The sequence below is a fragment of the Fusarium coffeatum genome (assembly GCF_003316985.1).
Source record: "Fusarium coffeatum strain FIESC_28 chromosome Unknown BRIP53273_contig_10, whole genome shotgun sequence".
Taxonomy (NCBI): Eukaryota; Fungi; Ascomycota; class Sordariomycetes; order Hypocreales; family Nectriaceae; genus Fusarium; species Fusarium coffeatum.
Genome location: NW_022157809.1, coordinates 36,687 through 60,377, shown reverse-complemented (window position 1 = coordinate 60,377; position 23,691 = coordinate 36,687). Strand labels below are relative to the sequence as shown.

General features: G+C 49.8%; 8 protein-coding genes across 8 annotated transcripts; 5 read left to right on the top strand and 3 right to left on the bottom strand.

Moving 5' to 3' along the window:
- Nucleotides 1–528: 528 nt before the first annotated feature.
- On the bottom strand, nt 529–2,340 carry FIESC28_00455 (uncharacterized protein; the record flags this gene model as incomplete). The annotated part of the gene is made up of 1 exon (XM_031154606.1): nt 529–2,340. One exon carries the CDS (start codon nt 2,338–2,340, stop codon nt 529–531), a length of 1,812 nt encoding a protein of 603 aa, XP_031021345.1.
- Nucleotides 2,341–5,649: 3,309 nt separating this feature from the next.
- On the top strand, nt 5,650–7,018 carry FIESC28_00454 (uncharacterized protein; the record flags this gene model as incomplete). The annotated part of the gene is made up of 2 exons (XM_031154605.1): nt 5,650–5,985; nt 6,068–7,018. 2 exons carry the CDS (start codon nt 5,650–5,652, stop codon nt 7,016–7,018), a joined length of 1,287 nt encoding a protein of 428 aa, XP_031021344.1.
- A 1,908-nt stretch (nt 7,019–8,926) lies between these two features.
- FIESC28_00453 (uncharacterized protein) lies at nt 8,927–9,517 on the top strand (the record flags this gene model as incomplete). Its single annotated transcript, XM_031154604.1, has 5 exons — nt 8,927–8,980; nt 9,072–9,236; nt 9,290–9,352; nt 9,402–9,451; nt 9,508–9,517. The coding sequence occupies 5 exons, from the start codon at nt 8,927–8,929 to the stop codon at nt 9,515–9,517; spliced, it is 342 nt and encodes a 113-aa protein (XP_031021343.1).
- Nucleotides 9,518–10,174: 657 nt separating this feature from the next.
- Nucleotides 10,175–12,826, top strand: FIESC28_00452 (uncharacterized protein; the record flags this gene model as incomplete). Its single annotated transcript, XM_031154603.1, has 4 exons — nt 10,175–10,186; nt 10,242–10,290; nt 10,339–11,081; nt 11,132–12,826. The coding sequence occupies 4 exons, from the start codon at nt 10,175–10,177 to the stop codon at nt 12,824–12,826; spliced, it is 2,499 nt and encodes an 832-aa protein (XP_031021342.1).
- A 188-nt stretch (nt 12,827–13,014) lies between these two features.
- Nucleotides 13,015–14,147, bottom strand: FIESC28_00451 (uncharacterized protein; the record flags this gene model as incomplete). The annotated part of the gene is made up of 3 exons (XM_031154602.1): nt 13,015–13,043; nt 13,099–14,065; nt 14,112–14,147. 3 exons carry the CDS (start codon nt 14,145–14,147, stop codon nt 13,015–13,017), a joined length of 1,032 nt encoding a protein of 343 aa, XP_031021341.1.
- An 804-nt stretch (nt 14,148–14,951) lies between these two features.
- Nucleotides 14,952–17,907, top strand: FIESC28_00450 (uncharacterized protein; the record flags this gene model as incomplete). Its single annotated transcript, XM_031154601.1, has 2 exons — nt 14,952–17,813; nt 17,869–17,907. 2 exons carry the CDS (start codon nt 14,952–14,954, stop codon nt 17,905–17,907), a joined length of 2,901 nt encoding a protein of 966 aa, XP_031021340.1.
- A 1,564-nt stretch (nt 17,908–19,471) lies between these two features.
- On the top strand, nt 19,472–19,778 carry FIESC28_00449 (uncharacterized protein; the record flags this gene model as incomplete). Its single annotated transcript, XM_031154600.1, has 2 exons — nt 19,472–19,624; nt 19,680–19,778. 2 exons carry the CDS (start codon nt 19,472–19,474, stop codon nt 19,776–19,778), a joined length of 252 nt encoding a protein of 83 aa, XP_031021339.1.
- A 467-nt stretch (nt 19,779–20,245) lies between these two features.
- FIESC28_00448 (uncharacterized protein) lies at nt 20,246–22,124 on the bottom strand (the record flags this gene model as incomplete). The annotated part of the gene is made up of 2 exons (XM_031154599.1): nt 20,246–21,902; nt 21,949–22,124. The coding sequence occupies 2 exons, from the start codon at nt 22,122–22,124 to the stop codon at nt 20,246–20,248; spliced, it is 1,833 nt and encodes a 610-aa protein (XP_031021338.1).
- Between the last annotated feature and the right edge of the window lie 1,567 nt (nt 22,125–23,691).

Here is a 23,691-nt window from a genome sequence, read left to right as displayed (position 1 = left end):
CATTACAAATCACGGTTTTAACATAGAATACCGGTGGAAAGTCCGGTTTTTAATCTACAATGCTACGCGCCACACCCTCGCAATCATGTCTGTGATAGTACTAGACGGGAGCCTAACCCCGCGATCTGCCAGATGACAAACGCCATCGCGTCAGTTGAACACAAGGTTAGGATGCAACCCAGGACTGTAGATCAGGGGTTCTTTACGCCCGCTGGTGAACTCTAAAGTAGAGCCTCTATTTCCTGATGCCTTGGAGTTGGGATTGACGACCCATGGACTTGGGACGGTGAAGGATGTTGGTGGATGCGATAAACAGCCAATACGTCACAGGGCTGATTAGAAAGAAGAGGGTGTTGAGATCTTTGTATTCAGAATCGACATGGCTACATCATCTCAAGTTCGTCAAAGGTCAAGGAAAGCCCCAATCTATCAGTTAGGGTATATGACCACAAAACACCATCCCAGTACAAACTTTCAAACCCAAGTGCCAATACCAATGCTGGTGTAACAGCTTTAGATGACTGTGTATCATGAAGCTTCTTCAGATAGTCTCACAATCTCACAGAGACTTCGCACTAAAATCATATCCATCTCGTGTGGTTCGGCATCCATGATTCTCTCCTCCGCAGTACCATTCTCTGTGATCATCTTGGCAGTGGCGATGAGTCTGGAGATACAGCGAAGTAGTCCTGACTCGATGTTTCGTGTCGCGTTATCTTGAGTGGTTACAGTTGATGGCTCTTCCTTGTTGAAGCCAATGGCTGTAAGTGGGGAGCTAAACTTCCTAGCAAATCGGCCAAGGTTGGGCGTGGGATTCGCCTGAGGTGCGCTAAGCCCAAGAAGTGAGGCGGCTTTCTTTGGAATGTTTTCGCCTTGTGACTTCGAATCTGCGATCGATGCTCGTTTGCCAGAGGGCTGGTTGCGGGGAACTCGTGAGACGTAGTTGTAGGCCACGATGTGGGCATACAGAGCATCACAGATGTAATCTGAGCAACCAGGAAACACATGTCGCAGCGGAGCCCATGGGATTGGGGATGCGACGGCGCCCGAGGAGCTGTTACTATGATATGAGTGTAACCGGTGACGTCTAGCGGCACTTGAGTCGCGACCGTGTGAGACGACCTTTTTCCAGATCGACCTTCGAGGGTGTGAAGATGATGAGTCGGATGTTGGGTCAGCCCAGATGTCTGCCGAAGGATTTCTGACCTTCTTGGAGTACGATCGGATCGTTTCTGTGGTCAAGCTCGAAGACAACAACATTGTCTCTGGGAAGCAAGCAATTGAAACTCTGAGCGTCTCGACGATCTCTGGAGGAAGAGGCACTGCCTTGACCAAATCGTCATTAGGAATCTGGGGGAGAGGGGGATTTGAACCATCCAGCCATGATTCGACAGTTGGTAACGGAGAAGGTGGTGGTGTCTGCTCGATATAGACTGTATCCGGGCGGGACAATGGTGGGGGAGGCGGGCAATGGTCCATATATGTATCTTCGTCCTCGATTTCCAGCTCAATAGATCCAAAGTCTGATTTTAAAAGGATTGTGTTATTGTCTGTCTCGTCGCGAAAGCGTTGAGTAAAGAATGATGAGTTGGTGTAACCAAAATTATCGGGGCTTATCCGCGAATCAAACACGGGCGTTTTGAGTCTTGGTGTTGTATCCAATGAATTTGTCACACTTGTGAGAGATGTTACTCGAGGAGGAATGACCGGTGAGTCCAGGGATTTTGCTGACTCTTGTCTTCTGTGCTGTTTCAAGCTGCTCTTCGAAGATTCATCGATGCAGGAACATGCTCTATGTAGACGAGGCTGTGGAGCTTCCATCATGACTGTGATGTCAAATGTTGACTCCATATTTGGTGGTGTTGGTGGCCTTGGTGATAGAGCAGCCATTCCCTTTGGCGAGGCTAATTGGCCTCGAATTTCAGGTCGCGTCTCTTCATCGTTGTCGCTATCTGAATCAACATCAATCCAGCTGTACTCATGTCCTCGCTCGACAGGTGATAGACTTTTCGGTGATGGTAGGTTGCCGCTTCCCGAGGTGAGTGATGTTGCTGCTGTAGCTATGGAGTGCCCGCGGGCTTTGACAGAACGGATGGGGATGCCTGCAGAGGACTCCGTCGATGAAACTGATTCTTCATCTGATTCCTCCTCGGCTTGCCGTCCTTGGTGTTCGAGGAACGACACCATTGACTGTCGTTCTTTTATTGATCCCAAGTTTTGTACTCCCACAGATCCTGATTGGTAAGGAGAGTTGAGAATTCGGCTGGGAGATGATATACTGCGATTGCTGATATGGTTTTCTGTGAACCAGACTGGTGATGTAGGCATACCGGCAGTCATGTTCTTTGATTCAAAGAGCGGGCTAGATCTTTCCAAGTCCCTGACTAACATCTCTGGGAAACAATCCATCATATCCTTGATAACGTCTCCGTCAAAAAGTATAGGTGATGTGTCTGGGCGTGAAGTTGGTAGTGAAAGAGGTGACAAGCCTGTGATACTCGAGATCGATTGTCTTTCGAAGAGGTATAAGGTGTCGCAAGTGAGCGCGAGCCCTCGAAGGAGAAATTTGGGTCTTGTCTGTATAAGTAGATGGTCGTTGGAATCTTCAGGGGAGCACAGACATGAAGGCCGGGGCCAGGAATCACAATGCCAACGACCAGAGACACGATTATTGCCGTGATTCACTGGTTTGGCATCTAGATGCAGACAGTCTCAAGGGACACGGTAACGCTTATATGATTTGACTTGGACTGGAACTTAATCGCAAGCCAACAAGAAATAGTGGATATAAGAGTGGACATGCAGTGTGAGACAGGTATCGGAGGGAGGAAGTAGGGTTATTATGTTGTTGCCGGTAGATCGTATCGTTCAGACCATCACTGAGTACGTACTGTATCCCAACGTCAAGCTACATCCATGTATGAGATCAAGAAACTGGGCTGCAATGGGCAAGTCCCGTTAAGAAGGGGTGGGGTTTGTTGCACATGGCAGAGTCCAGGTAACCAGGGACGTGATACTTCAGACCTGGCAATAGCCACAGCTATGGCTCTGGTCCCGAGTGAGTTGAATGCAACTAACGGCCGAGCCCTGACCAAAGGAATGAGGTGGGAAGCTGAGTGGCGTTGACGGGAGACGTGATGGTTGCGCCGCGAAAAAGCAAAACAACAGATTGGGTGTTCTCAGTTGTCTATCCTGTACCACCAAGCATCACCGCAGCTCTAGTGGGCCTTGACCAAAGTTTGAACGCTGCTGATCCCTGACTTGATCAAGGAGGACAAGAACATGATGCGCAAGGGAGGACAAAAAGGGCATCGGGCAATGTTCCACACCCCAAGCACTGTAACCTCCCAGCTCGGGATTCTGGATCTGTCGTGATAGGTCTCCACTAGGATTATTATGAAAGTGAATACGCTCCTAGCTTTCACAAGAGTCTCAAGCGGGCAAATACTGCGAACATCCGGCCGCGAACGCTACCTGAAAGCCAGCGTCAATGCAGCTGACTACCGAGGTCAGAAAAGAAAGCTGAATACACATCCGCGCTCGGACAAGCGTATTCCGGTGTTACTGTGTGCCAAGTCGTTGTCAACAAGGGTGTAAGTCCTGTGTTGGCTAAGCTTGTTGACACCAATAGATTACCAATTCTGCGTCACTGGGACTGAAGAGGTGCGCGAGTTGGTGGACTATCCGGGAATAGCAGAATGCAGTAATTGATGGTTCTGATCACAAAGTGCCACCGGACGCGATCAAAGACATTGAACATCTTCGCCCGATTAGCTTGAAGTTGGCGTTGGTTCTGTGGCTGAAACGGAAGACTGGCATGCATTCGAACTCTGATAAGTCTAGGCCACAAGATAATGGCAACAATTAAGCTCCAGAGACTAGCCGCACGTTGTTCGTAATCGCACCGGGGGGACGAGTAGTGGTGGGATCTGTAAGCAGGGAGACAACAATGCTAGTGATCAATATTTCAACGTCGCCAGGGGATCGATGCGATGCGATGTGCAGATGCGGAGAATCCAGGCATATCTGACAGGCCGACCTGACAAGGTAGGGGGGGCTGGGTATCTGCGGGTGTAGCATTGGATGTAAGGGGGATCATAACCGGGTCTCCAAGGCTGACATGCGTGTAAAGCGTTAGGCTTATCAGATTCCACATGGCCATCATGAAATGTTCCTGCAAAGAAAGTGACGAGATGGGCGCAAGTGATATCACTTGTCAAGCCCAGCTGAGGCCATGTGTTTTCATGATGAGGTCAAGCGAAGCGATCTGTCACTTCTAAGTTCTGTCAGATGGAGATCGCTGGCAAGGTCTGGATTCGCTTAAGAATCCCCTGGGCTGGTGCTCCATTAGAGTTGACTAGCGTTGGTATGTGAAAGATGTTCCTAGAGTGACGCAGAACGAGAAAGAACAAGAAAAAGGATGCAGCAAGAGACACTTTCAGTAGTGGTGGTTTAACGGCGGGCAAGACATCAGTCATTTTCTTGGAAGTCGATTGGCGTGGAGCGATTAGAGAGGTAAGGGATGAAAAAGGATGAACCAATAATGCAAGAAGTAAAAAGCAACGCATATGCAAGGACACGAACCGCCTGGTTGATGGTGGTGGACGGTAGACAGCTCCTTCCCTCCTGTATTTTGGACATTACAGTAGGCAGGTACAGAAGGGGCAGGTGCTGAATTGCAGTCTTGCTCCGTGGGTTGAGTGCACCTTCTCGCTTGTAATTCCAACCACCGTTGCAATTACCTCAAATCGGCCTGGGTTTAGCAGGCAATAACCTGAGCACTTTCATGATTGCTCTATAAACTGAGAGCTTAGCTCAATCAATTAACCATCACAAGGGACAGGTAATAACCGGGCAACACAAGCTTAGATCCTAGCTTCCACTAAACGAGAAGCTTCAGATCTTCCCGTTCCTGTAGTTCCTGTAAACCCGTCTAGATAATACAGTGCTAATGATCTCGTTTCAGCATCGTTTACACAGTCTCACACTGTCTAGACGTACTGTCTGTCGCGCTAATCGACGCTCGCCGCTTACTCACCGCCCGCGGCTGAATTTGGCAGTAGCTTCATCAAAAAAAAAGCAAGCAAAACTTCGCGGCTGCCAAAAGAACGTCAAAGCTCGTGCATAATTTAGCAGCAAACAAAGACAAAGAAAAGTCCTTTCTGCACCCTTCCCTTCTCCTGCATTCAGACAAACACACTAGGAATCCTTCACCAGACATTTCGTTTCGTTTCACCTGCGTCTTGGCCCAGCAAAATATTGAGTGCGCCTAGACCCTTCAAAAAGTCACTGGAAAAACTGCAAGGTTCACTCTCATTGGTCAATTTTGCAACACCAGGCTGTAAGTGCTTGTTCAAGTTGGCTATTTCACTTCAACAACCAACGGATCCGTTCTCCCGGTGTTTGCTTCTTCTACAGCGCTTCCAATTTCCTAGAACGAAGCCGTTGTAGAGCAAACTGTACCCTCGCTTTGGACAATTCCGGCTGCTCGGGCTCTTCCCGCGTCCATACTTCCGGCGACTGAGCCAACAAACATTCCTCAATTCGGCCCGCCAGAGTTTTGATAGGCCCTTTGATCTTTCAGCCTTGTACGGGCATACGGCTGAATAGTTTATTCTATTCGAAACAGAGCATTGACCAGACGAAACAATGTTAACTCAAGAGTTCATCTCGGCCATTTCAGGTCCTCCTCTTGCTGCGAATACTGCCATCTCTAAGGATGTCGGCATTTATGCTCACTCCCTCACACCTTCTCACACTATCAAGCAATCTTTCAAGAAGAGTTCAGCCCCTGTCAACGGCCTAGCCGTCAGTCAGACTCACATCTTTACCGCTCAAGACCAGAAGGCTCATGTTCACGTCTATTCCCGTCAACGTGGCAACCAAGAGGCTCTTGTACCTTTTCCCGAAAGGATCCGCAGCTTGGCCCTGGCCGGTCAAACATTGGTGGTTGGATCTACCGAAGGTAGACTATTTCTCTGGGAGGTTAGTTGGTCTCAGTCCCGTCACTGCCCCGTTGCATGTCGTACACACTTACATCGCACATGAATATTGACAACTGATTTAGACCTGTACCGGACGACAAGTGTCTACGCCGCCTTGTCATGTCCAGGCCGTCTCATGCTTGGCTGTAACGCCATATCACATTCTTTCAGGATCCGATGACTCCAACATCAACGTCTGGTCGATAGCACGTCTTCTAGAATCCGATACTCAGCTGGACCAGGAGCCCGATCAAACACTCTCTAACCACCGAGGTGCCATCACAAGTCTAACTGTCGGACCTGGCACCAATCCGGAAACCAGCATATGTGTTTCTGCCAGTAAGGACAAGACATGCATCATCTGGAATTACCAAACTGGTCAGCTTCTCCGTACAGTGCTGTTCCCTAGCTTTCCCCTTTGTGCTCGTCTCGACCCAAGTGCTAGGGCTCTGTTTGTGTCTTCAGAAGCTGGAGCTGTCTATCTTGTCGAGCTATTTGGTGGTGACAAGCCGTTGCTTGGTTCCCGCAGCACGGAGCTGCCGTCTATCGTCGTACAGGTCAACTCCCCACTAGCTGTCTCAGATCCGGAACTTGGACAACCATCGTGTCTTGCTCTCACATATGATGGTACTTCAATATTGTCCGGACACACTAAGGGCAAGATCCTACGCTGGACTCTGGCTGAGAACGCCCATCCTACAGAAGTTGCCAATCTCAATGCCTCTGTTACCAACCTCTGTTTCATACCTCCACTGTCAGCCGAGCAACCGACCAAGGCCGTCACCATCGTGAAACCGAACCTGAGCCAAAACCGATACAATTTTACGGCCCAATTAACGACGGATCTCGGAGAGAAGACAAAGGTTGATCATCTGCTTGAGACCAATGGATTTACTTCAGAGTCACTTGAGACAGCAATTTCATCTATGACGACTCCTGCAGGCGATCAACAAGATGAAGAGCTGGCGAGACAGGATGCGCAATTCCGCGCCATCATTAACAACTGCAATCTACTTCAAAGCCCATCTAGTTAGACGTTACTGCAAGCGCATGCCCTTAGAAAAGTTATGGTCAAAATTTAATGTAATCTATCAAGAGTACATACACTTAGTGCACAGTCGAACCTCGTTTCGGAATGGTTCATGTTGCTACCCGTCCCTTCTTTCTCAGCCTCAATGCCTAATGGCTTCCCATAGCACGCTGCACTACACATGTCGCTGGCCTCGTTCATCATTCTCTTCCAACTTACCCATCCTGGTGTAGCAACATCGTACGACAGGTTGCACAAGTATCACAACTCAGATTTCTTGGGAGAGGCATTGGATGTCATTGCCTTGCTTCTCAAAAAGACCCAGATCCGTAGTCGGCCTCGTGGGTGCCGCAAGCCGCATCTCACCGGTCCGGAGTAACCTGCATCGCATCGAAAAGGTCTCGCATCAAAGTGTGGCTGCTTCGACGCAAGGGGCCATCGAGATGCAGGTGATGCCCGTATGCGCTAGTAATGAGTTCCATATGCAAGGGGTTCCGGAACTCTTTGGCGAGCGCAACATTTGTCACTGAAATGGACTACTCTTCGTCTCGATCCGATATACAGGGTGTACCGACCTTGGCCATAATGGGAGGGACATGCAGCATGGGGAAGTCCTGCCATCGGATGCAACCAGGGTTATTTTCTGATTGATCATAGTCACGTAGTCAATTATGTGGAGGCCTCGTTCCCATTAGTGACATTCATCGCCAACTTCCACGACTTCCCTTGCATACGGTTCTCGTCTCCGTCCCGACCGCCACAACGGTGACCATTGCAGCCGAAGAGAAACAGCCTCTAGGCCCGAGACAACACGCGCGAGTGAAGAGGCCTTCATATAGAAGCCTGTTCTAGATGCTTGAATTCAAGCCGATCATTTCTCTCCTGCATCACAATGAGGAGGATTGGCTATCGAGTGGAATAGTATGCAGCTGAAATACCTTAGGGTTCAAGACAGGTGGCGGGAATGTCCGTTTCTATCGAATGTAAGGGATATGATAGTTACGAGAAGTTTACTTGGCAGGATGGACTACATGATAAGATATTTCGCAAGGTTTTTGCTCTGTGGACAAGAGGTTGAGGTCGAGGATGGGAGACATTTTGTTGGTGTAAGTGGCTATTAGGTAACGAACAAAGTTGACGGTCCAGTTCCTTGCAACATTGAGGAATCCTGAATACTTACAGAACCAGTGGTTGTGTTGGAATGAGATATATGTAGTTCATCAAGGGTTCGTTATGTTATGTAGAGCACATATCTAACCTGTCACTGATGAATATGCATTGCCAATGATAACATTCTTGGTTGGGTTTCTTGATAGATCTATAGGGTAATCAGAATCACGAAAGCTTTCAATGCTCTCAAGAGGATAGTAAAGTGATATGAACGATTAGATACTGCCAAAGTAAATTTCAGCTAGACTCGAGTGATTATGCGTCCAGGCTTGCAGGCTGAGTGGTGGCATGTCCAATTGTTGAATGCTTCTTCAAACAATGAAATGGATGCCGGACAGCTTGGTACAGCTTCAGGGGAGTTATCGAACTTGGAAGATGAGAAGAACAGAGTTCTTGGACTACAATATGAAGCTCAATAAGAGAGAATAAAATGCCAACAGTATGACCTTTATACTATCTTTCATGAAAAACCATGGATTTTCTTATCCGATTGTTGAATTTCCCGATTATCACGGAGGTAAGTGCCGACTGATAAGAGTTATACACACTGTCCGAACCGCATGATTTCTGTTATGCAGCACAGTACAAAACACTTACCCCGGAAAAGCCGGCCGGGGCGGCAAATTTCTCCGCGCCGACTAACACCGAGCTCGCAGTGTTGAATGTCTTGCATCATCGGACACCTCCAAGCCCGTCGCAAATCTAATTTGTAGCCGTTTCCTCAACCTTCAACCCACATCAAATGTCTGTCGCCAATACAATCAAGGGAGACATGTCGCAGCAAGTTCGATCACTCGTGAGTTTCCCCCGCATTGGGTCCCCTCAGCCTGCAGGGATTATGGCATTTTCCAAAATATGCATCATGGCTAACGGCGAATTTTGCGCAGTACCGCCAACTATTACGGCAAGGCTCGCAGTTCTCTGCGTACAACTTCCGCGAGTATGCGAAGCGACGCACGAGAGATGCTTTCCGAGAGCACCAGGGCGAGCAAGATAGCCGGAAGGTGCAGGAGTTGGTCCAGCATGGAATCAAGGAGCTTCAGAGCTTGAAGGTGCGTGGTGGATGTGTATCGCTAACGTGGGCGAAACGCTGACAAGTGAGCAGCGACAAACAGTCATCAGCCAGTTCTACCAGCTCGACCGGTTAGTCGTTGAGGGCGGAATCTCTGTAAGTCATATCCTCTGGGTTATATATCTGGTATACTGACTCCAGACAGGGCAAGCAGACAGGAAACAATCAAGAGATCTTGAGACAGAAGGAGCAAGGGTGAGTGAAAAAAAGCTGGTATCGCCACCAACCTCCATTGCTAATCATTTTTGCAGTTACGACTAAAATGATTCACGGTCACGAATTCTCGAAACGACTGGATAAAACATAAAGAGACAATCGAGTGTACAGTAGCATGGGTTTGGGGATAATGTATATGTATCGGATACCATCAAAGATCAAAGGCGTCAGCGAGCTACAAGGAGCCTTCAAGTTGGAGGAGGGGGGCCGTGGGCTTCAATAGACGGAAAATTCCAATCTTGAATCCATTTCGCCCTTCAACCATTGTTTTGTCTGGAAACGTCTCTATGCGGTTTACGGTTTACAGAGGTGGATTGAACTCTCAGGTTAAGGCGCTCTCTTAGAGCCTCCAAAGAAAAGGCAGACAGTTGGAACAGAGAAAGTCAATTCTAAACAAAAAGGGCTTCAATTATTTTCAAATCAAACGACAAGAGCGCTTACGGTTACTTTTCCCTCTCGATTTGATGGTTATCGCCTCCAGATTCTCTTTAAACCGTATTACGTCAGCGGGGAACGACGTTTTCAATTGGTCAACCAACCATAACCTTCGACTGTCCACGCGAATCGCGACTCAGCCTCGTACAATTAATTCTGGAAAAGCATATTTCACGGCGGTGCATTGAAACCCCATCATTATCAATCGCAGCATTTTTGTCATTGGTATAGAATCATAATATTCATTTTTGTTTTGCATACAAAGCGATGGCGCCTGGAGTGAGTCGCGGTTTGCTTCCCTTGCGCATGCAACGGGTCAACTAACTTTAAATAGACGCGTCGCGCCCACAGAGCTGGCTACGCCGAGCATGACGATTTCGAAGGTACGATGATATTGAGGGTAGTGGGAAACGCGTATTAACGATTCAAAGGTCTACCCGTGCGACAATGGCGACAAGAGTGGATAAGCGTTGTGCCGCCGCAACAGCAAGAACAAAACCAACAAAACGATATCTGGTCGATCGATCTGCCTCATGGCATGCCCAAGGATTCCCATCTACTTCCCGCACACAGCCAGGAGCTACTCGCCGCCGCGCGATCCGGACGACTGTACAAGAGGCCTGCGCCAGACGAGGAACAGGAGGGCGACGCCGATGCAGCTCCCGAGAAGCCAGAGAAGAAAGAGGAGGACACAAGTGCGAGAGGCTTCAGTGTCAAGGTCTGGAAGCAGTTACCGCGAAACCTCGATAATTCCGGTGCATCTCACCTTGCGAAGCGACAAAAGAACACCGTTACGATTGCTAGCCGGACAGTCGAAGAGAAGGTCCAGGGACCAACAGTTACTAGGGCTACTGTGAGGAGGATCGACGCCGCTGGAAATCCATACACCGAAGAGGTCACACTGGGAGAAGGCCAGCAGGTCCAAGGAGAAATCGTCTCTACGAGAATCGAACCTGCACCCGCCGCTGGCGCAGAGTCTTTGGCCGGCACACCTGGTCCCAACCGACGAAGGCCACCACCTCCCAAGAGAAAGACCAAGGCTGGTCCTGGTCGCGGCAAAAAGAAGATCAAGAACCCTCTTCCTGAAGCTGGAGCTGCCCCCGTGGCCCCTGCTGGAACTGCAGATGGTGCCACACCTGCTGCTCCAGTCAAGCCTGAAAACCCCGCAGAAGCTGTACGTTATGATCTGCGGATCTGTTGTACCCTGGCACTGACTTTTTATAGGCTATCAAACAGGAGCGCGAAGATTCGGCCAACCAGGATAGCCCAATGGTCGATGCTGACGATGACGATGACGATGAAGATGGGGAAGATGACGAAGGTGAAGACGGTGAAGAAGGAGACGCTACACCAGCTCCGGATAGTCAAGCGCACGGTGAAAACAACAAGCAGCAAGATCACGAGATGACAGACGCCGCACCACCAACAACCGCCGAACCTGCTCCCGTTCCGCCTCCGGCTCCCGTACCAGCCCATGCTGAACCTCCAGCTGCTCTTCAAAACGACGAAACCGATGTTGTCATGCAGAACGACACACCAGAACCTGCGCAACAAAGTCCCACAAGTCTCGCACCACCACCTCTTACACCCGGAGAATCGCGACTTGAGGGAAGCCCTCTGAAGAATGTTGTCATGCCTTCACCCGCAAAGGAAATGAACGCAGAGGAGGCGATCAAGGCCGCGGTTGATGCCCCTTTCTCAGATATCGACGCGACCAAGGAACCGCAATTGACCGAGGAGAATCTCAAAGAGGCATCTTTGGACCCCCCTGTCAATGACACTCAACCCCATGCGACGGGAACTGTTGATGAGGAGCACATGCTCAAGCTGGCTGTAAATGCTCCATTCGGACTTGATCAACCTCCAGCAGTTGGCCCTGGTGCTGAGCCTGCTGAGTCAACCGTGGCCGAACCGCCATCGACAATTGTTGGAGAGGCTCCTGAGGCCGCAGCCGATCGTGATGTTCCCATGCTGGAGCCAACCGACAACGAAGCACTACTGCCTCCCCCACCTGAAGAAGTTGGCAACATTGCTACGACGCCTCCAGGAAGCTCTGGTGAGCGTGAGCAAGGACATTCTGCCCCTGGAAGTGAGGCCAAACTTCCCTTTGATGTCCTGCCTGGTGAAGTCCAACCTGGTGAAGAAGCTGTTCCAACAAGACCGCAATTGGAACAGAACGACACTGGTTTGACAGAAGATAGCATTAAGCCTGATGACTCGGCTTCGATCACTGCGCCCATCTCTGATACCACAGATGCCCCGGCTGCTGCTCCCTCAGTTGTTGATCCCCCAACAGAGCCACCCGCTGAAACTACCGTGCAAGAACCTGCTGCAGAGAAGGCCAAGTCACCAACACCGGTTCAGCCAGAGGTCAAGGAGGAGTCCATTCCTCCTGCGGTTGAAGAAGTCGCTAAAGGCGAGTCGCCTGATATGATTGCCAGCTTGATGGATAAGCTTGACGAGGAGCATAAAGATATTGAAGACATGAAGGAAGACCTACCAACTCCATCAGTGCCCGAGCTTGCAGCAGAGCCTGCACCTGAGGCTCCTGCAGAGGTTGCCAACGAACCTGCGGCTGAGCCTATTACTGAACCCGCTGCTGAGCCCGTCGCCGCGCCCGTCGAGGAGCCTGTCGCAGAGATTGGACCTGAACCTGTTGCCGAGACAGAGGTTCAGCCAACTGTCGAGGAACCTGTAGATGCACCCACAGAAACAAAATCCGAGGTCCTTCCCGAACCATCTTTAATACCTTCAGCGGCCCCAGAAGCACCAGTCGATGAGCCCATGGTTACGGAGGAAGAGAAGCCCAGTGATCCTACCCTCGAAGCTCCCGCCGTGGTGGCACCCACAGTGCCAGAGCCTGCGGTGACTGAAGGAGAACAAAAGGATCAAGAAATGAAGGATGATGCTGCCGCTTAGGAGGAATTGTGGGACTTGCTTCCTCCAATTGAGGGGAACAACTTACACCGATATATCTATACATAACATGGCTTGGCTCATTGGATTTTAGGCAAGTCCGATAAGAGAGGGGAGTTTGTATAATACGATTACTTTCAGAGCCCATTAGCTCTAATGATTTCATGGACAACAGGGAATACAAATTATGTCTATCCGATATAAGAGTCAAATTGCAGTGCTGTGTATGCTAAGTTATTCCGCTGCTAATTGCCTTATCATGACGCTACTCCTACCCGTAGAGAAAGACTCTTCTGCCATTTTGGCCTTCTTCCTCTCAGGCATCGCATAACGGCCATGCATACGAAAGCCTCGTGCATGTGCATTACTTAACCCTAATAACGCAGCACTCGCAAGCAACAAGCCCATGAGGATAATGGCACCTGCCTGCGACATGTTTCCTCCTATAGCAGCAGACATGTATACCATTAATTTAGCCACCGCTTCAATGTACCCTTCGAGAACTGACTGCGCACGCAACCAAGCATGCGTAACGATGGCTTGCAGGTCTGCATCCGGACCACGAAGACGCACGCTGTGTCCTCCGCCAAGATCGATGGTGTACTCTGTCATGTCGATGCTCTCAAGCGCAGATTCGGAATGAGTCATGCGTTGCTTTATGGCCCAGATGTTAAGGATGCGGGAGATGATCAGCATGAGCAGAATAGCGAGACCCCACCAGTCTTCGAGTATGACCATGAAGGATATAGATGTAAGTGTGATAACGGGTGTGCCGAGGTAGAGAAGATGACTGAACCAGTCAACATCCGAAAGTGAAGCCCAATCATCATGATCCGCATCATCATCTTCCTCATCCGAGATTCTTCTCTTCTTAATAAGTTTCCCAACAAACTTGACAACATCCCACGGCGTATCAATCCCAACAGTCAAAGTAATGCTATCCTCGTCATCTTTGAACAAACCCTTGAGATAGCTCGCCGTCATTGTATTCTTCACAGCATACTGCATCTCGCCGAGCGCTAAAGCTACCAAGCCAACGGGGGCTTCGCGTTCGAGGTCATCGCATGCTTGTTGGTAGTGTAAGCCGGGAGCGAGGACGAAGGCGTCGACCCAGGAGGCTCCGCCGGTGAGAGCTGTTCTGCGGGAGATTGTGCGGAGGTCGGCGAGGACGAGAAGACCGCTTGCGGAGAGGGTTAGATTTGGAATCGGGGTATCTGTCCAGGAGGGAATGAGAGATCGGGGCTGTTTGTGTAAGTGGGTTGCAGTTGGAGGAGAGTGTAGGACTAACCTCCATATCATATAGCAGCTTCTGAGTTTCGGTCATCTCAGAACGGAATCAGACACATTATTGGTATAAATTTCCATTTTACTAAAGAGGAAGTCATTTATATATGGACATACTGTGCCAAGTCGTGATTGCTTCGATGATGGCATTTCTTGAGTTTCTGGCCCCCATGACTACTACATGAGAACTCATCCCGAGACGTGTTTCTGATCTGAAACAAAGAGGTTTTCGATATAGCCTTGATTATTCCCATTTTCTTAACGGCAAAGGTGTGAGTGCAAGATTTTGTATAGCCTGAAGATTTGAGACATCGGGTTGTGTTGGTGGCACGGGATCTGTTGCTACTCGTGGGGCAGTCTCATGATGGTAACTCGCGTGCAAACTCACAAACGGCCTGCCTCTTGGCGAAGTGATTAAACTTCGAGCTCTTTGAGAAGTCTCAAGAAGTCTAAAGAAGTCTAAAGCCTTATTTTATTAAATAAAAATCGTGATAAATATATCTTCTACATGTCTGAGTTCGGAGCATTTTGGCCGGTGAGATGATTGCTGTGTATATTGCGCCTGCTTCTGAAGCGTTGCCACACACGCTCCCGCAACCAATAGATACAAGTTCAGTCATATAAAATAATCTTATTCGATATTGTTGAATAATAAAATATATCAATCATTTATTCTCATAGTGTTCGTCATCTTATCGTGCTAGGACAAGTTGAGCTGGAGCTTACTTATCCTAGCTATCGGATGACTAAGCATGCGCAACGAACAGATAGCCCGCCATGATGCAACAGCCAGCTCTGAAGCTCCCCAAGCGTGAAGCCGCACAACGCCGTCAACACAACCACAATGCGGCTCTCACTACAACCATTGCTCCTTCTGGCGCTATCGTCCCTCGGCGCTGCCGTCTTCCAGGATGAAGTCGGCCAAATCGATTTCCACCACGCGCTCGTAGGCGTCCCCCAGGTCGAAACCACCTTCTTCCATCGACCCCGAAAGCAAGATAAGGCGAGCCTCCTTTACACACTCAGCGACGTCGGCATTGTCGGTGCTGTCAACCCCAGCAATGGCGCTGTTGTTTGGCGTCAGCAGATTGCGGATGATATTACCAATGGCGGCGGTTTCTTGCGCGCTGCTGAGGGCGAACACTGGGTTGCTGCGGCGTATGGATCTCGAGTGCAGGCTTGGGATGCGCTGACTGGTCGTAACGTCTGGCACAATGAGTTTAAGGGCGAGGTTAAGGATCTGGAGATTCTGGAGATTACTGAGAGCTCTCGAAAGGATGTTTTGGTCCTGTACGATGAGGACGGCACTACGGTTCTACGACGTATACATGGTACTTTGGGACAGGTTGTTTGGGAGTTCCGTGAGGTCGCTCACAACATTCCTCTCCAGGTCTCGACCGATATCTCCAAGATTTACGTTGTCAGCCTTCATGGATCACCTGCTTCTTACAGCCTCAAGGTTACTGCGCTCGATACTCTTACTGGAGGACGATTGGACGACTTTGCCATTGGCACCAAGGGCGATGTCCACGGACCCAAGGATGTTATGTTTGTTGGCGGCAACTCAGCTGCTCCTATTCTTGCTTGGGCTGATAGCAGCCTTTCCAAGCTCAAGGTCAACGTTCTCGGCAGCAAGACTACTCAGGATCTTAAGTTGCCCAGCGACGCTGTCTCCGTTGTCATCCACGCCCCCCATCTCACTCAATCGCAGCCCCATTTTCTTGTCCACACTCGAACCAAGACTGGAAACAAGGCTGAGGTTTACCACACCGATCTGAAGACTAGCCAGGTCTCCAAGGCCTACGAGCTTCCCCACCTCTCCGGCCCAGGTGCCTTCTCCACCAGCTCCGATGGAGCTAACGTTTACTTTGCTCGCGTTACTGACGACGAGACTCTGGTTGTCTCTTCCGAGTCTCATGCTGTCCTTGCTCGCTGGGCTTTCAAGCCTGCTGGTGATATCGAGGCTGTCCATGCTGTTGCTGAGGTTATCAAGAAGCCTGGTACCGAGGGCTTCGCTATCCGAGCTGCTGCTGTTACCAAGTCTGACGACTGGGTTCTTGTCCGCAACGGCGAGGTTGACTGGAAGCGTCCCGAGGGCCTTTCTGCTGCCGTCGCTGCTGTCTGGGCGGATGTCCCCGGCACTGAGAACCTCGCCAAGGTTCTTGAGGAGGAGGCTCACACCAACCCTCTCAGCGCCTACATCCACCGTGTTACCCGCCACATTGACGACCTCCGGTACCTTCCTGATTACCTCTTTTCTCTTCCCGAGCGCTTCATCTCCAGCGTCTCTGGTGGCGAGACCGTCAGCAAGAAGGAGGGTCTGCACCGAGACACTTTCGGATTCAACAAGCTTATTGTTCTTGCAACTCGCCGCGGTCGCATGTACGGCTTGAGCACTGAGCACAAGGGCCAGGTTGTCTGGTCCAAGTCTGTCCTCCCCCAGTCTCCTGGTGAAACACTCGAGGTCAAGGGCATGTATGCCAAGGACGAGGGTGTTGTCACTCTGCGTGGCGCCAAGGGCGAGTACGTCGCTATCAAGAGTGACACTGGCGATGTTGTCGAAGTTATGCCCGCAGGATCTCTTCCTCGTGTCGCCAGTACCGTTGTTGTCGACAGCCCTGCAGGCAAGTGGCTGCTTCCTGTCGGCCACAACGGCGAAGTCGGACCCGTCCCCGCTGGTTTTACTCCTGCCGAGACTATTGTTGTCCGAGGCGAAGGCGAGACCCTCAAGGGTCTCAAGTTTGTTGAAGCTAACAACAAGGTTACCGAGGAGGAAGTTTGGCAGTTGCAGCTCTTCCGTGGTCAGAAGATCGTCGAGATTGCTAAACGTGATTCTCACGATCCCATCGCTTCTATTGGCCGCGTTCTGGCTGATCGTCGCGTCAGCTACAAGTACCTCAACCCCAACACTATTGTGGTCGCTGCGATGGATGAGGCTTCGTCTTCTCTGTCTGTTCAGCTGGTTGACACCATCTCGGGCCAAGTTCTGGCCGCCCAATCTTACGCTGGTGTCGACTCTACCAAGCCCATCTCATGCACCATGGCTGAGAACTGGTATGCATGCACTTTCTTTGGACGATACACCCTTGAGGATGGCTCCAAGCGATCTATCCAAGGCTACCAGATTGTCATCAACGACCTCTACGAGTCTTCCTCGCCCAACGACCGTGGCCCTCTGGGCGATGCCGAGACATTCTCTCCTCTCAAGCCTGTTGACTCCCCCGATGGACCTGGTCTGCCTTGGGTCGAGTCCCAAGCTTACGTCGTGTCTCAGCCACTCGACCATCTCTCAGTGACACAAACTCGACAAGGTATTGCCAACCGTTATGTTCTCGCCTACCTCCCTGAAGCCCACTCCATCGCCGGTCTGGGCCGCCAGATCCTCGACGCCCGACGACCCGTTGGTCGTGACTCTACCCCAGCTGAGAAGGAAGCCGAAGGCCTTGTCCAGTACTCCCCCAGTATTGAGATCGACCCTCGATCTGTCATTTCTCATCAGCGAAACGTCTTGGGTGTCAAGAACATTCTCGCCACACCTGTTATCGTCGAGAGCACAACTTGGATTGTTGCCTACGGCGTGGACGTCTTTGGAACAAGATTGGCTCCTAGCGGCATGTTCGATATTCTCGGAGATGGGTTTAACAAGCCTACTCTCATCCTGACTGTTGTGTCGCTGCTGGGCGGCGTGCTATTCCTGTCACCCATGGTAAGAACAACCCCTTCGCATTCGCATTCCAGACATTTTGCTAACACTGCTTTAGGTGAGGAGAAAACAAATCAACAGAGGCTGGGAGAGTTAGAGAAGGTGAAAGAGGGTATGTCATATTAGGAGCTAATTACTAGACCCGGCCAATGGGGATAGGTATGTATAGGATATAGCTGTAAATGGAACTCAAAGTACTGTATTTTCTGCCGTCCAATTGTATGTCAATTTGGTGATTATTTTCAGTGTTTCCGTTGACAGGTGGTGGTGTCAGCCTCGAAATGTAACGATCCAAACGCCTCGAAGTTCCTGAAGTGCAAAGCCACGTGCTCATAGTCCAGCCCGAGATCGGGGTCCCCGCGACTTCCGTTGGGCGGAGCAGTAACGGGCTTGGCGCCACGGATGTCGCGGGGCTGAACCGGAAGAAGAGAAGTCCATCCGGAGAATATCAAGTAATTCGTCTCAGCATTCGTGCAAGCCCAGAATGTAACCGTATGTATGCACAGTCAGCACATGGATTGTCCCTCGTATCACCACTCATCGGGGCCTGCATATGCGTCAAACTGCATGAGTTTGCATCGTATCGCATTGTAGGACTATTCAGCTTATGGTGGGGAGATGGAAGCTATACGGGTTGTACAGAAGGGTGTCAGCTGTTTGATGCCTTGACGATCAATATGCCTTGCTGGGTGCTGTCCGTATGTCTTGCTTTGCCTTCAGCTCGTGTAGTTGATATCTGAAGGTCTTAATGTGTAACCACCAAACAACAATTCTATTCTCGTGTTCCAATCAATGTCAGGGTTTATTGAAGGGTCTCTGCGTAAAACCTGTCAATCCTTCGGGAAACACGAAGAGGCTTTTGAGTTGACGAATAAGATGTGAGGAAGCCATGATGTGACGGGATTTGCTTTTGCGGGGTAGAATGGGCTGAATGAATGAGACTTGGGAATTTATTTTTAGGATGACTTGTTCAAGAGCGGATAGTATTTACTGTTTTGGTCGTTGAATGAGATACCCTTTCAAGTATCGTCGTGTAAGCTGGTTATGTCGATCATCTCACTCAACAGCATCATCAGACTGCTTACAGTGTAGATATACAGGACTTATTATACAGTATTAATGATGAGATGAGGTTTTACGAACATCTTCCAACAGTAGCACCACATCTGTAGGGCTGGCAGTTTCGATCGTGTGACTATCTAGCGTCTGTGGTGTAAGTGGCTTACAATATATCCCAATCCCGTCTAGCTTCTCCCCTCCACAAAGTTAACGTTGCGAATGCGAATAATGGAAAGTGCCATTACGGGGAGAGTCAGCCTCGTATAGGCAAAGTGATTCAGAGACTAACTACTTCTCCCCCTGGTCAACGGGAAGAGGCAGAACTAAAATAGTATCGTGGCTGTATCATAGGACTATGGCCGAGTTCCGAAGTACGGAACTTGACGCCTCTGGTGTAAGTGAGACCATACTCACAAGAATAGAAACAGATACTGAAAAGGCAGACTCTGTATGTACGAAATCAAGTATATAAACCCTTCGATATCACCTCCAAATCGAATATTCTCATCATCCTCATCAACAATCATCTTCTACTACAACTACTTTCGCTACAACAAGCAACACTCGCTCAACACCACTACCAAAAACCACCAACCGCAAACATGAAGTTCACCGCCATTGCCATCGCCACCATCGCCTCCATGGCCGCTGCTACTCCCATGGACACTACTACCAGCGGCTGCAAGCCCGGTACCTACTCTTGCACTCCCGACAAGACTGGCTGGCAGATCTGCGATGTCTCCGGCAAGTACGTGGTAAGTAACAACATCACCCTTCCAACCAATGTGACAATTGACTAACATGTCCAAGGCTGCTGGAGCTTGCCCTCCCAAGACTAGCTGCGTCTTCTACAAGAAGAGCGCCAGCCCCTACTGTGTCCCTCCCGGCTTCAAGTTCCCCCAGAACTAAGCAGTCCCTTGTGGACTAGGACACGAGATGGCCACGAGAGCTTGCCTAGTCTTATAGACTCGAGCTTTTGATAACAACTTCTATCTCTGTCTGATACTGAGCTGGATTCAACTTGTGCATTTGGTCTTTTCATGTTTTCATGCCTTGCATGAGGTCCTTTCCTTAGAATTGTTAATAGAGATATGGCACATATACAGCAAAGCAACAACGGGTTGGGGTTCAAGATATATATCGTTACTAGCATAGCATCTTCAATCTACTGCATTGCCTTTTACTCGAACATTGAGCCTTTCTAGTGACTTCCATAACACTGATAGCTATTCATGTACCTTTCAAGAGAAAGAGCATCACCAAAATGTTTGGATAAGTATGTTCAATATTCATGCTACCAATATGCTGTACCTGGGCCATTCTAGATACCTATAACGCCGCGGAATTGCGTCCAAATTCATCTAGTCACACATAGCTTAACAGTCACCCTGCCAATTCTTGCTGATCCAATCAGCCATAAGGTACGTAAATGTACCTTCGATGTATCGCTCAACATGGCCATCACTAAAATCACCAGCTCCCGCAAGCTTCAGGGCAGGGATGATCCAAGGCTGGAGAAAGTCAAGGAACACAAAGTCAACCGTCTCAGGTTCACCATCCTTGGGCATGGCAATCTCAGCCTGGATACAGTTGGGTTGTTGATACGTCTTGACGGGCTCATGAATAGTATCATCGCCATCAGTGCCGATATCGTCGACGGTAGTGTAGCCGGATGTCAGATCAGGCTTATCGAAGAAACTTCGGAGTTCAAGACGCGAATCTTCTTCATCATTCTTGTTCGCCTCGAATTGGGCCTTGAGAGCGGGAGCAGGGAAAGCTTGCTCGGGCATGGCCATGTACTTGGCGTCAAGACCGTTCTCAGTAAGGATTCTTCCAGCACTGTTGAGAAGAGAGATAACCTTGGAAGCGGCTTTGTATGGAACATCGGGAATGTAACTAAAACCACTGGTGAATGGGCTGATGGCATAAGTGGAGTCTCGTGTGAAGCCTCCCTTGAAAATGTCGAATCGAATACCGCCGGTGTTGAAGAGAGCCAATCTCGGCTTATCCTTGCGATCCTTTCGGGTGACAATATCGGGAAGAAGCTGGCTTGAGATCCAGTGGTAAATGCTGTTCTTGTCAGTGTGCTTGGCTCGGGTCATCCAGAGTGTCTTAGGTGCGCAGCCAAACTTGTAGTCGAGTTGAAGTGCACTGCGGGCACGAGTGATCGACTTGCTGACTCTCCTTCCGTGCTCGGTAGGGAAAGTAGTCTCATTGAGACCAGTGTGATAATGCAGGCCGTAAAGATTGTTGTCGATGTACCGACGGGTGAAGGTAGGAGAAGCAGCTGCCTTGACCTCCTTGCTACCCTCGACACCCTTCTTGATACCATCGATCGACATCCATCCGATCGTCTCAAAGTAACGACCACTGGCCATAGCAAAAGCGCCGGAATCGTACTGAACAGCATCGCGAACGTGTGCATGACCGCCGAAAATGGCGATGGGGATATGCCAGTTCTGTTTACGAATGGCAGTAAAGATAACCTTGAACTCCTCCATGCGAAGGCCGACATGACCAATCACAACAAAGAGATCAGGCTTCTCCCGAATGGCCTCCTGGAACCAATCCTCCTTAACGGTCTGCTCAACGGGCTGGACAACGGTGTTGTTGGCATTTCCGGTAAAGTCAAAGAGGAAGCCCATGGCCACGATGTTGAGGCCCTGGTTCTTTGTCTTGAGCTTCTTGTAGCGCGGAGCCTGAGGAACACGATTGCCGGTCTTGAAGTCGATATAATCGAGATTCGAAGCTAGGTAGCTGTTCTTGTAGTTGGGAACAGTGGTATTGTGTTCCATATCAGCCGAGTAAGCTTTGTAAAGCTCATGGTTGCCGGTACACATGATATCGACATCGGCTTCGGCGTAAATATCATATTGGAAGAGGCCTTTGGGAGTTGATGCATCGTATAACCCATTTCCTTCGACGCGATCGCCTGTATCGACGACTAGTAGATCGGCGCCCTGCTTATCGGCTTCGTCGCGCATATGCTTGGTGAAGGAGATGTAGTCACCCCAATCGGCAGAGTATTGAGGCCTAAGACATCAGCCACAGCTTGTGATAGGGTGAATGGAGAACATACTCTTGAAAATGACCGCCAATCCAGCCATGTGTATCAGTTGTGTGGATAAAGTTAATCTGACCCCAAGTGAGGTCTCTCATGGGACCTGGGACAGGCGCGGCAGCTCCAGGTTGCGAAGCGCGAACTACAGCGACCAGCGCTGAGCCAGCAGCGAGTGTTTTGGACCTGAGAATCATCGTGACCAGTACAGAAAGTGATGAATGTTGATGGAGATGTAGAAGGAAGAATGAATGACTGCCGAGTTCGGCATGGGAAGTATGATAAGGTAGCTGGACGCTAGCATGACGTGGGAGGGGACCCTGAGGGACAACAGGGCTGCGCAGTCGATGATTGGATGATTTGGGCACGTTGATGCTTAGCAAAGCAGATCTGGCGAATAGGAAATGGGGAAAGTCTCCCCGCAAGGGGTCATGCACCAACGATAGCGCACACCAGCGGGCCCTCTGCCTGAACCACGAGGACGCGCCATCATGAAGCATGACCCGTGACAGGACATGACACAGATGTTATGAGGCTGACAATACTGAAAGATAAGATTATAATGTGCTTATGTCTTGGATTGGGCGTCAATGGGGTGTTTAGAGGGGAGTATAAAGAGCAGGTTACCCGAGGAATGAAAGCTATAGAGTCGACTGTCCTACTCATCATGACTCTTCAATACATGGATCAGATAGACGAGACCAACCAAGTCATTCATTCTCAGCTCGCTACCCCGACCTCACCGCCAATAGTTCCATGGCTGAGCAAACCCCTAGCAACAGCCGGAAAGTTCAGACCAGCCTCTTCTAATACTTTGCAACTTCCTTAGCCTAGGCCTCTTACAAATAACATCGACCCGTATCTCGCGAAACAAACAAACTGCGGCTCAAAACTATTGCCAATCTGGGATGATACTGCGAGGCCAAGCGGTCGTCTTGCTGACCACAACACTTGATAGGCTGAAGCTCTGTTATAGTGGATCCTTGTTCGCCGGTACGAGATACGAGATGCATCCGGATGCCCCACTTACGGCCGCTGTGCCTCCCGTGTCCCGGTATATGAACGGGCTCAAGCCGGATGTTCAAGGTGAGCTTGGATAGTTTATATAGAGTCTCACTGCAATAGTAGTCTCCCGATCGATTTATCTTTTGGAAAACAATATCCCGAATCTTTGATATAGTACTTTGACCCGTCGGAGGCCTTTGTGTCAGCATATCGGACACCGGAGCATTCTCTACGCCGCCCTAATATATCTCCATCATCAAGCCACGTTGAAGCAGTTCTCCTTTTCTATAGTAACCCAGCGTCGCTGAGACTGATGACCTCTTATATCAAAATGTCAAATACTTCGAGATCTCCATCAGCGACAGATTACGGTAGGCTCTCCCAATCGAATCACAGCGAGAATAAGGCACACTCTCAGCTGGTAACAAGGTGGATGCTGATAATGCCTAACAGATACTTCGAACATCGAAATCGTTTCAAAGGAGCTCAACCTAAGTTCTGAGATGGACTGTCGGAATCTCTTGCTTCGAGATTTCACAGCCCTACCAGTACGCGAGCCACTAGCGCCCAGCTCAATAGCTTCCCCGAGACAACCACCACTCATGTCTTGTATGTGGTATTCTACCCCGAGAAATGAGAAGTGACTAATTCGAGCTCAGGTAGAGACTCGGGTTCAGACAGTACCACGAGAAATAACGTCTGGATTGCAAGGACAGTACGAACAGCCATGTCTAGTATTTTGTCTAAGCCATGAACAAG